General features: G+C 39.9%; 1 protein-coding gene across 7 annotated transcripts in view; it reads right to left on the bottom strand.

Annotated features, from left to right (window-relative positions):
• Positions 1–13,272, bottom strand: part of LOC132883413 (multiple PDZ domain protein) — a 135,816-nt gene that overhangs the window by 79,649 nt on the left and 42,895 nt on the right. For all 7 annotated transcript variants that reach the window (XM_060917031.1, XM_060917032.1, XM_060917035.1 and 4 more), the window contains exons 4-6: positions 7,598–7,705; positions 2,255–2,394; positions 1,428–1,641 (exon numbers count right to left, since the gene is read on the bottom strand). In XM_060917031.1, coding sequence (XP_060773014.1) covers positions 1,428–1,641; positions 2,255–2,394; positions 7,598–7,705 — 462 coding nt within the window. The remainder of the gene's footprint in view (positions 1–1,427; positions 1,642–2,254; positions 2,395–7,597; positions 7,706–13,272) is intronic.

The raw sequence follows: 13,272 nt of genomic DNA, 5'->3' as shown, positions 1-13,272 counted from the left end.
AAAGCAAAGGTTCACATACTTTTGCCACTCTAAGGTATATAATATTGGATCATTTTCCTCAATAAATAAATGACCAAGTATAATATTTTTGTCTCGTTTGTTTAACTGGGTTCTCTTTATCTACTTTTAGGACTTGTGTGAAAATCTGTTGATGTTTTAGGTCATATTTATGCAGAAATATAGAAAATTCTAAAGGGTTCACAAACTTTCAAGTACCACTGTATATCATACACACGGCTTCGGTACATGGCTTGTGTCCAAAAATAATTAAGTCTTTGAGGAAAGCTATAGCAGCTGACTAGTTATTGATTGTTTGTGGTGTGGCTTCATGAAATCTGTCTGTAGCACGCTCCAAAATTAAAACATCCAAAAAGTAGGAATGCCAGACAGATGACGGATGAATATCGGGTTCAAACCGACCTTTCAAAATTGCCTTTTTTGAGGCGGTCAAAGCCGCAATTGATATCCTTTTCTGTTGTAAGCTAAGCATCAAACCAGAGTCATCTCCTTGTAAAAGTAAACCTGGGCATAAAAGGATAGCAATCATTAAAAATTTTGAAAGTGTTCTAACCACATATTTCCAAAACTTCACAAGGGAAGGGCATTACCAAAACATATGCATATAATCCCCAACAGAACCTGTACTGGATTTATTACAAAATTTGTCATTCGGCAGTTTCATCAAAAAAGCTCTGCATGGTGTTATGTAGATATAATAACATACTATAACACGTTTTAGAAATAACCTAAAAAAAACCTTCAACCCAGACAATTTGACTGTTGTTGATTTTTCCTGTTTAGAGTTGTAAATAGATGGCGAAGTGGATTAAGTGTGTGTATCCGTGGTTTACAACAGCCCAAAAACATGCAGTGGAAATGCCAGAACCCTGTTCATTCAAGAGAGACCACATTCACATCACTTTTATTTCAGTATATTTATCAAATTGTTTTATTATTTGCTATTGTTGTTGATGTCTTATTATGGGTAATTTATACATTAAAACTTTATCATACTGTAGGTATGCATGTACAGGAAAGACTATTTATATAACAAACTTGATATTAATTTATTTATTTATACATTCATTCACTTAATTACCCATCTATCATCCATCTCATTTATTCTTGTTGTAGGATTTATTTCTGTACATGATAGATAATTGGATGGATAGATTAACACAATGTTGATTGGATGCATACATTTTAAAAAGGGGTGGTTTAAATGGATAAATAAAATGATGGATGGACTGATTGAAATACTAGGTGGAGAAATAAACAGACAGAATAGTGAACAGATTGATGAGTAGAAGGGTTTAATGGAAAAACATACTGATTGATTGATGCATGACTAATTAGCTGTATGAATGGCTAGATGGATGTGTAAATGAATAAATTAATGGTGTGTGTGTGTGTGCATGCTATCTCACCCCACTTGAATGTGCAGACAGTGTACTCGCAGCACTGGGGGTTCTGGACACCACAGGGCTGGAAAGCTGAGGGATGGCCCCTCTGGCAACTGTAATCTGTACATGCTCAGATGCTCTCTGCAGCAGCGCAATCGCCTGTTGATGGCTGATGTTCTGGTCGAGTGGCTGCCCATTTATCGCCAGGATCTGATCTCCTTCCTTCAGCTTCCCATCGCTGATAAACAAAGCAGACAAATAATATGTAGTGCGAGCGTACACGCTCAGCCTTCCTGGTCCTGACACAAATGCACAATAATACTTCATCTTACTGCCAAGATCTGATCTTGCGCTATCAGTGGGTCATCACGTTTTGCATGAGTGAGAGAAATAACCTGGGATAAAACTGAACTCGGAACAGTCAAGCAATTTATTGCTGGATTTTATTCCAGCAATTTATTGCTCGGGTTCTTCAGAGCAGGAATTTATTGCCGACCTCCTTCTGTTCACCAGCACTCTGGTCAGACAGAATGGGCAGAAAAACATGCGTGTCCCAGACTAGATACACCGCCATGATTTATTTTCATAACCATTTCGCCTACCTTCAGTATGAAACAAAGGAGAAAGATATTAAGGGACAAAACTGGCTTCTCCACTGAAAACTCTAAGGTCGGAGCTTATGACGCCTTTTCACAAGAAAGAGGAATGTTGAGGGGAAATATTTCAGAAGTCAGCAGTTCAGGGTGCAGCATTTTAAAGATCTCGTCTCAGAGTGGCAGGGGACTATTAAAGTATTCTGTTAAGGCAAGCAGGTAATATATGGCCTTATTTGTGTGTGAGACAGCCATTACCAGTATGCAATGCTCCCCGCCTGGATTTCCTGGATGAAAATGCCAAATTCTCCTCGGTTCTCATTTCGCAGTCCTACCACACTAAAGCCCAGGCCTCCTGATACCGGCTTCACCAAGTCAATATGAGTCACGTACCGACCCTGTTTAGAAATACACACATATATGCAGTTAGGTCCATAAATATTTGGACAGAGGCAACATTTTTCTAATTTTGGTTCTGTACATTACCACAATGAATTTTGAACAAAACAATTCAGATGCAGTTGAAGTTCAGACTTTCAGCTTTAATTCAGTGGGTTGAACAAAATGATTGCATAAAAATGTGAGGAACTAAAGCATTTTTTAAACACAATCCCTTCATTTCAGGGGCTCAAAAGTAATTGGACAAATTAAATAATTGTAAATAAAATGTTCATTTCTAATACTTGGTTGAAAACCCTTTGTTGGCAATGACTGCCTGAAGTCTTGAACTCATGGACATCACCAGACGCTGTGTTTCCTCCTTTTTAATGCTCTGCCAGGCCTTTACTGCAGCGGTTTTCAGTTGTTGTCTGTTTGTGGGCCTTTCTGTCTGAAGTTTAGTCTTTAACAAGTGAAATGCATGCTCAATTGGGTTGAGATCAGGTGACTGACTTGGCCATTCAAGAATATTCCACTTCTTTGCTTTAATAAACTCCTGGGTTGCTTTGGCTTTATGTTTTGGGTCATTGTCCATCTGTATTATGAAACGCCGACCAATCAGTTTGGCTGCATTTGAGCACACAGTACGTCTCTGAATACCTCAGAATTCATCCGGCTGCTTCTGTCCTGTGTCACATCATCAATAAACATTAGTGACCCAGTGCCACTGGCAGCCATGCATGCCCAAGCCATCACACTGCCTCCGCCGTGTTTTACAGATGATGTGGTATGCTTTGGATCATGAGCTGTACCACGCCTTTGCCATACTTTTTTCTTGCCATCATTCTGGTAGAGGTTGATCTTGGTTTCATCTGTCCAAAGAATGTTCTTCCAGAACTGTGCTGGCTTTTTTAGATTTTTTTTTTTTAGCAAAGTCCAATCTAGCCTTTTTATTCTTGAGGCTTATGAGTGGCTTGCACGGTGCAGTGAACCCTCTGTATTTACTTTCTTGCAGTCTTCTCTTTATGGTAGATTTGGATATTGATACGCCTACCTCCTGGAGAGTGTTGTTCACTTGGTTGGCTCTTGTGAAGGGGTTTCTCTTCACCATGGAAATTATTCTGTGATCATCCACCACTGTTGTCTTCTGTGGGCGTCCAGGTCTTTTTGCATTGATGAGTTCACCAGTGCTTTCTTTCTTTCTTTCTTTCTTTCTTTCTTTCTTTCTCAGGATGTACCAAATTGTAGATTTTGCCACTCCTAATATTGTAGCAATTTCTCGGATGGGTTTTTTCTGTTTTCGCAGCTTAAGGATGGCTTGTTTCACCTGCATGAAGAGCTCCTTTGACCGCATGTTTTCTTCACAGTAAAATCTTCTAAATGCAAGCACCACACCTCAAATCAACTCCAGGCCTTTTATCTGCTTAATTGAGAATGACATAACGAAGGAATTGCCCACACCTGCCCATGAAATAGCCTTTGAGTAAACTGTCCAATTACTTTTGGTCCCTTTAAAAACAGGGTGGCACATGTTAAGGAGCTGAAACTCCTAAACCCTTCATCCAATTTTAATGTGGATACCCTCAAATGAAAGCTGAAAGTCTGGACTTTATGTCCATGTCCATTATATAACTATAACTTGAATATGTTTCAGTAAACAGGTAAAAAACAAAATTTGTGTCAGTGTCCAAATATATATGGACCTAACTGTATAAGCACACACACATACAGTAGTACACATATTTTTAAATAATAATAAGACATAAGATGGAGTTAAGGTTTTGAGCTGCTGATTAGGAGTTCATATCCAAACACCACGAAGGCAACAACAAGGCCCTTAACCGTCAACTGCGTGATTGTATTCCATCCCAATTGTATGTCAGATAAAAGCACCAGACAAACACAAATGCACAGCGGTCTGGGAAAACCCTTTAAAAACAACCAGAAACTGCTAAAATCATTTCTGACCAGAACTGGTCAAAAGTCATGTTTAAAGAATTAGTCGGTCTGCCTAAAGATGTCTAAAACCTTGGTGACTAAGTGTGATTTCCTGGTAGATACAGTGTCTTGCAGAAGTATTCACCCCCTTGATGTTTGCCCTGTTTTGTCGCATTACAAGCTGCAATTAAAATGGATTTTTGGGGACGTTCGCACCATTTGATTTACACAACATGCCTACCACTTTAAAGGTGCAAATTGTTGTTTTATTGTGACACAAACAATAATTAAGATGAAAAAGAACAGAACTCTGGAGTGTGCATAGGTATATACCTTTAAAGTGCATATCCTGGACCAAATTCGGGGTTTTTTCATATGAAAGTATGTCCCTTTACACACTCATCCAGAAGGGTAATTTTGCACAAGGCCATCTGTCTACAGCAGAAAAAAATAAAACAACAAAACGCGTCTGGAAAAATCCCAAGGGAGTCTGGAGCCAGATTCATGACGTCACCTGCGGAAGCGCCAGCAGGCTGCGCGAGCTTTGCACGGTTTCAGTGCACAGCCTGTGTAGACCAAGCGCTCCCATTTCTCCCTCACTGTCCGGTCTTTTGGGAAACGATGAGTACTAATCCCATCAAGATTGGTGTTGCTACACCCTCCTACGATACATCTGTTAACCATTTTAATAATTACGTGATGATGTTGAAGAAATTTGCAGAAAACCACCAGGTCGTTTTCTCATAAACAAACCAGCGCTGGCGTAGGATTCAGAGGGAGGCGTCCCGCACGCGACGCCACGAAAATCAATGTTTGCCGGGAAATCCAAATGCCAAGTTTTTTCAGAGGTGGACCAATTCGCCTCAAATGGCTTGATTTCAACTGAATTTTTCTGGTATTGCGCAAGGTAAAAAAATTGCAGAGAATGCAGAATGTGACAGATATTTGATCAAAGTTTAATATAAAATAGGAGAATTACATTGATCTTGCTCCTGAATTTAAAGTGGTAGGCGTGTTGTGTAAATCAAATGGTGCTAACCCTCCAAAAATCCATTTTAATTCCAGCTTGTAATGCGACAAAACAGGACAAGCACAAAGGGGGACAAATACTTTTGCAAGACACTGTAACTGATCAATTCAGTTCGTCATCAAAATGTCCCTCATGCTCCTGCACCACAGTTAGACTGGATAAACACAATTTGAACAGTTAAAAGTGCTATCTTCTGGATGAGAATATATCTAGAATATATAGAGGTTGGGGAAGTCTGTAGTTTTCAGAACTAGACACTGTATAGAAGAAAATTTCATCAGGTGAAGAGTGTCAGGTCGCCACACCTTTATCTCATCAGCTCTTATACTTTAAAGCTTTTATACTTTACAAACTAGGTTGAATGATGTCACGTTTAAATTTGGGGGGGGGCATTATAAATAGCTGTAAATTATCCTTTATTCAGCAGGTGTGTGTGTGTGTGTGTGTGTGTGTGTGTGTGTGTGTGTACAGTGCTGAGCGTAAATGAGTGCACCCCCTTTGAAAAGTAACATTTTAAACAATATCTCAATGAACACAAACAATTTCCAAAATGTTGACAAGACAAAGTTTAATAGAACATCTGTTTAACTTATAACGGGACAGTAAGGTTAATAATATAACTTAGATTACACATTTTTCAGTTTTACTCAAATTAGGGTGGTGCAAAAATGAGTACACCCCACAACAAAAACTCCTACATCTAGTACTTTGTATGGCCTCCATGATTTTTAATGACAGCACCAAGTCTTCTAGGCATGGAATGAATAAGTTGGCGACATTTTGCAACATCAATCTTTTTCCATTCTTCAACAATGACCTCTTTTAGTGACTGGATGCTGGATGGAGAGTGATGCTCAACGGGTCTCTTCAGAATTCCCCAAAGAAAATCATTTCTTTCCACCACAAAGGTGAAGGCTACAAGAAGATCAGCAAAGCTTTACTTATCAGTCAGAATACTGTAGCAAAAGTGGGACAAAAATTTAAGAAAGATGGAACTGCAACTTGTCTCTTCAGAATTCCCCATAGGTGTTCGATTGGGTTCAGATCAGGAGACATACTCGGCCACTGAATCACTTTCACCCTGTTCTTCTTCAGAAATCCAACAGTGGCCTTAGATGTGTGTTTAGTCATGTTGGAAAAGTGCACGATGACTAAGGGCACGGAGTGATGGTAGCATCTTCTCTTTCAGTATAGAGCAATACATCTGTGAATTCATGATGCCATCAATGAAATGCAGCTCCCCGACACCAGCAGCACTCATGCAGCCCCACATAAGGACACTGCCACCACCATGTTTCACTGTAGGCACCATGCATTTTTATTTGTATTCCTCACCTTTGCGACGCCATACAGTTTTGAAGCCATCAGTTCCAAAAACATTTATCTTGGTCTCATCACTCCAGAGTATAGAGTCCCAGTAGTCTTCATCTTTGTCAGCATGGGCCCTGGCAAACTCTCGGCGGGCTTTTTTGTGCCTGGGCTTTAGGAGAGGCTTCTTTCGTGGACAGCATCCATGCATGCCATTCCTTTGCAGTGTACGCCGTATTGTGTCACAGGAAATAGTCACCTCAGTTTGGCTTTCTACTTCTTTAGATAACTGCAGTGAACTCACATGCCGATTTTCTTCAACCCTTCTCATCAGAAGACGCTCCTGTCGAGGTGTTAACTTCCGTGGACGACCTGGACGTCTCTGTGAGATGGTTGCAGTTCCATCTTTCTTAAATTTTTGTCCCACTTTTGCTACAGTATTCTGACTGATAAGTAAAGCTTTGCTGATCTTCTTGTAGCCTTCACCTTTGTGGTGGAAAGAAATGATTTTCTTTGGGGAATTCTGAAGAGACCCGTTGAGCATCACTCTCCATCCAGCATCCAGTCACTAAAAGAGGTCATTGTTGAAGAATGGAAAAAGATTGATGTTGCAAAATGTCGCCAACTTATTCATTCCATGCCTAGAAGACTTGGTGCTGCCATTAAAAATCATGGAGGCCATACAAAGTGCTAGATGTAGGAGTTTTTGTTGTGGAATGTACTCATTTTTGCACCACACTAATCTGAGTAAAACTGAAAAATATGTGTAATCCAAGTTATTTTTCTTAACCTTACTTTCCCGTTACAAGTTAAACAGATGTTCTATTAAACTTTGTCTTGTTAACATTTTGGAAATTGTTTGTGTTCATTGAGATATTGTTTAAAATGTTACTTTTCAAAGGGGGTGCACTCATTTACGCTCAGCACTGTATGTATGTGTGTGTTACCTGAGCCATGGCACGAATGATGCGTTCATGCTCCTCTGATGAGGTTTGTCCATTAATCTGAGCCGAGTCAACATATCCACCGTTATAATCTGAGTTTACACATGAAGGCTGAGAGAGAGAGAGAGAGAGAGAGAGAGAGAGAGAAAAGAAATGGTGGGGAGATGTTTGGTTAAAATGAAATATTCTCCTGCTCCATAAGAGGGTTTAATTGCCTTTTTATTTATTCACCATCCAGGAATATAAATAGTCATGCTGTTATGAGAGAAAGCCCATTAGTTTTTATCATTACTGGATCATTCCTCCATATGGCCACACACACTTGTCATTAAACATTAGGGCCGCGTAATTATCTTATATATTTACCAGCTTGCCTAAGTCTTGATAAAGTACAAAATATTTTGCATCAATTATCAGGACAGAATATGTTTCAGAAAACACATGTGCATAACTCACAGGCACCTTTGTGACACTGTCCAATTGTGGATCATTTGTATCAAAGTAACTGTTGCCTGCTGAGGATGTTTTTGGAAACGAAAGTCATTTGGATAACCCTTTTTCAGTGCTGTACATTATCCTGTCTGATCTAAATCTCCGCCAAAGGCAAACGGCTGTCAAAAACGCATCTTGAAAATAAGAAATAATGAAATGTTTCTCAAAACTTGCTGTGTAAATGCATCTAAATAAGGCTGAGAGCTTTCACACAGAGAGCTGTTTGTCTCACAGCCTACATTCGTATTATAATAATATCGCTTTTTGCACTGTACCGCTCACTTTGCCCTCAGCAATTTTAATGTCTGATAAATGGTAATGTACATTCAATGCACTTCAGTGTCATGTTTTGTTCAGTGCATTAAAAATCCTGATCAAGTGCACTCCAGGAGGAGAGCTGCAGTCTCTCTGGATGTGCTGACATTAGACTCAATTGGGCATGTGGTCATTATTCGGCTATGCTGAGAGGCTTTGGCTTCCAGTTTGGTGCTTGACAAAATCGTTTCAGCCACCATTGTCCTCTTTTCTGCCCTCTCACTGTGCTCTGGTCCCCATGGGAACAAAGACAAAGGTGGGGCCGTGTGGTTATTCTGAACCTTGAGACAAAAAGAGCTTGATTAAGTTTGTGCTTAGCTGCCAAATGCCTTTAAAATGACTCTGACGCTGAGGCCGTCAAAGCCTTATAAACTCTTAAGGATGATTTGGAATAATGTTCACGTTGGTAAATGTTCAAGGCTCCACTGAACATTTATTAGAGCCATGGATGAATAATGCTGCTTTTGTGCTTCCTTCTGATCTCAGTGCTAAAATTACAGATGACAAATCATAAAAGAAGAAAATGAGAGGTAAAGAAAAGGGAAACAAGATCAACTGTGAGCTACTGCTCACTTATGTATACCCCCGCTCTCACTTATATCAGAATGCAAGCAATCGAAGGAATAGGACACTTATTCTGAATGTTGACTTCAACAAATAATTAACCCCGAAATGAGTAAGTAAAGAGCTATGTTCTCCCCAGGGATTTCAAATAGCATCCTGATAAACTGTCATTTTGAAATTGCATTTTGCTTCTTGAAGCAGCGTCAAAATCCACCCTGTAAGTTTCGTAAATACGTTCAGCCGGTAAACAGGAAGTAGATGTACAACAGACCTGAAAATGGTATACATGGTATCGAACCCCAAGCTGAAGCTCTGTACCAAATATCAAGCAGGTGTGATTTGTAGTTGCTGAGAAAAGTGTTAGGAAAATTTTGTAAATCCACCCTATACATTTCGTAAATACATCCGGTCGGTAAACAGGAAGTCGATATGCGACAGTCCTGAAAACGGTATACATGGTATCGAACCCCAAGCTGAAGCTCGCTACCAAATATCAAGGAGTTGTGATTTGTAGTTGCTGAGAAGAGTGTTAGGAAAATTTTGTAAATCCACCCTATATATTTCGTAAATACATCCGGTCGGTAAACAGGAAGTCGATATGCGACAGTCCTGAAAACGGTATACATGGTATCGAACCCCAAGCTGAAGCTCTGTACCAAATATCAAGCAAGTGTGATTTGTAGTTGCTGAGAAAAGTGTTAGGAAAATTTTGTAAATCCACCCTATACATTTCGTAAATACATCCGGTCGGTAAACAGGAAGTCGATATGCGACAGTCCTGAAAACGGTATACATGGTATCGAACCCCAAGCTGAAGCTCGCTACCAAATATCAAGGAGTTGTGATTTGTAGTTGCTGAGAAAAGTGTTAGGAAAATTTTGTAAATCCACCCTATATATTTCGTAAATACATCCGGTCGGTAAACAGGAAGTCGATATGCGACAGTCCTGAAAACGGTATACATGGTATCGAACCCCAAGCTGAAGCTCTGTACCAAATATCAAGCAAGTGTGATTTGTAGTTGCTGAGAAAAGTGAGAATTTTGTAAATCCACCCTACATATTTCGTAAATACATCCGGTCGGTAAACAGGAAGTCGATATGCGACAGTCCTGAAAACGGTATACATGGTATCGAACCCCAAGCTGAAGCTCTGTACCAAATATCAAGCAGGTGTGATTTGTAGTTGCTGAGAAAAGTGTTAGGAAAATTTTGTAAATCCACCCTATACATTTCGTAAATACATCCGGTCGGTAAACAGGAAGTCGATATGCGACAGTCCTGAAAACGGTATACATGGTATCGAACCCCAAGCTGAAGCTCGCTACCAAATATCAAGGAGTTGTGATTTGTAGTTGCTGAGAAAAGTGTTAGGAAAATTTTGTAAATCCACCCTATATATTTCGTAAATACATCCGGTCGGTAAACAGGAAGTCAATGTGCGACAGACCTGAAAACGGTATACACGGTATAGAACCCCAAGCTGAAGTTTGGTACCAAGTACCAGGTGGCTATGATTTGTGGTTGCTGAGAAAAAGTGTGTTTCAGACGGACAGAGATGGGGAGGGACGGATGGACAGAGGTAAACCGGTATACCCCCCCCTCCTTCAGCGCGGGGGTATAATAAAAATGAGTAAGGGAAAGAGAGAGAGAGAGAGAGAGAGAGGGAGTAAGAAAACACAGTGAGCTGATAATCTCTAATCTTCTGCAGTGCAAGCCTCCCCCAACATACCTAGCATAGTTTCACTTACAGGGTGAACTCAGACCTTCAAGACAACTCCGAAAACCTCTGAAGACTCAGATAGTCATGTATTATACACAATAATACTTGCACGTCTCAAAGGTTCGATCCTCTAACACGCTGAGTTTTTATTATAACAACTATAACAACAACAGTATTACATTGTGTCTTAGTACTACCAATTTTTTTTGATACACAAAGGGGATTAAATATAATTCCATGTTTGTCTGCTCAATGATTTTGGATCAGTTGTATCTCTGATATTTCTTCTATTCAATCTCACATGGACTCATGTACTCTGTCCTCGTAGTCTTCCCACTGTAATCCTGCTCGCTCATGTCAAACACATAATGGTAGCTTTCCTTTACTGAGTCTCATCTTCACTCAAGGTTTCCTCCAGATGGTATAATGGACCTTTTTCTGATCGCTCTTTCTGATCACAGATTTCTGTAATGCAGCATTGTGACAACGTCTTTTGTTGAAAGCACTACAGTGGTGCTTGAAAGTTTGTGAACCCTTTAGAATTTTCTATATTTCTGCATAAATATGAACTAAAACATCATCAGATTTTCACACAAGTCCGAAAAGTAGATAAAGAGAACCCAGTTAAACAAATGAGACAAAAATATTATACTTGGTCATTTATTTATTGAGGAAAATGATCCAATATTACATATCTGTGAGTGGCAAAAGTATGTGAACCTTTGCTTTCAGTATCTGGTGTGACCCCCTTGTGCAGTAATAACTGCAACTAAACGTTTGCGGTAACTGTTGATCAGTCCTGCACACCGGCTTGGAGGAATTTTAGCCCATTCCTCCGTACAGAACAGCTGCTGGGATGTTGGTGGGTTTCCTCACATGAGCTGCTCGGTTCAGGTCCTTCCACAACATTTCGATTGGATTAAGGTCAGGACTTTGAATTGGCCATTCCAAAACATTAACTTTATTCTTCTTAAACCATTCTTTGGTAGAACGACTTGTGTGCTTAGGGTCGTTATCTTGCTGCATGACCCACCTTCTCTTGAGATTCAGTTCATGGACAGATGTCCTGACATTTTCCTTTAGAATTCGCTGGTATAATTCAGAATTCATTGTTCCATCAATGATGGCAAGCTGTCCTGGCCCAGATGCAGCAAAACAGGCCCAAACCATGATACTACCACCACCATGTTTGACAGATGGGATAAGGTTCTTATGCTGGAATGCAGTGTTTTCCTTTCTCCAAATATAATGCTTGTCATTTAAACCAAAAAGTTCTATTTTGGTCTCATCCGTCCACAAAACATTTTTCCAATGGCCTTCTGGCTTGTCCACGTGATCTTTAGCAAACTGCAGACGAGCAGCAATGTTCTTTTTGGAGAGCAGTGGCTTTCTCCTTACAATCCTGCCATGCACACCATTGTTGTTCAGTGCTCTCCTGATGGTGGACTCATGAACATTAGCCAATGTGAGAGAGGCCTTCAGTTGCTTAGAAGTTACCCTGGGGTCCTTTGTGACCTCGCCGACTATTACATGTCTTGCTCTTGGAGTGATCTTTGTTGGTCGACCACTCCTGGAGAGGGTAACAATGATCTTGAATTTCCTCCATTTGTACACAATCTGTCTGACTGTGGATTGGTGGAGTCCAAACTCTTTACAGATGGTTTTGTAACCTTTTCCAGCCTGATGAGCATCAACAATGCTTTTTCTGAGGTCCTCAGAAATCTTCTTTGTTTGTGCCATGATACACTTCCACAAACATGTGTTGTGAAGATCAGACTTTGATAGATCCCTGTTCTTTAAATAAAACAGGGTGCCCACTCACACCTGATTGTCATCCCATTGATTGAAAACACCTGACTCTAATTTCACCTTCAAATTAACTGCTAATCCTAGAGGTTCACATACTTTTGCCACTCACAGATATGTAAGATTGGATCAGTTTCCTCAATAAACAAATGACCAAGTATAATATTTTCATCTCATTTGTTTAACTGGGTTCTCTTTATCTACTTTTAGGACTTGTGTGAAAATCTGATGATATTTTAGGTTATATTTATGCAGAAATATAGAAAATTCTAAAGGGTTCACAAACTTTCAAGCACCACTGTATATGAGTCAGGATTCACGAATGGAGCAATGATGTTAAAACGAGACAATCACAGAAGCCGGATTTTGACAAGCTGCCGAAATACTTTCCCTTCATCCTGTAACGATCTACTGCTGCGAATTGTTTTTATTTTTTTCATAACTTATTGCCAAATAACATAGCTTTATGTTTTGTTGCAAGTACTTTAAATAGTAATATTAAGACATAAAATGGCAGCAAATTGTGTGTTTCATTTGATGTCCGTTAAACTCCGACCTAAAAATTGGCATTCACAGGGATTCCCTGTGGAGGTAGTTACCGCGCCTGGAACGGAGTCCACCAGGAAGCGAAGTATTGTTTTCGGTCGGGTTTCTTTGTATTTTTGTTAACGATATTACGGGAAAACGGCTGGACCAGTCTTCTTGAAACTTTCAGGATAGGTGGGCATTGGTCTCAAATAGAACCTCAAATATTTTGAGGGTCATCCAGTCAAGGTCAC

Source organism: Neoarius graeffei, chromosome 3 (assembly GCF_027579695.1).
Source record: "Neoarius graeffei isolate fNeoGra1 chromosome 3, fNeoGra1.pri, whole genome shotgun sequence".
Taxonomy (NCBI): domain Eukaryota; kingdom Metazoa; phylum Chordata; class Actinopteri; order Siluriformes; family Ariidae; genus Neoarius; species Neoarius graeffei.
Note: the sequence above shows the minus strand (reverse complement) of the source record. Positions and strands in the feature narration are given on the sequence as shown.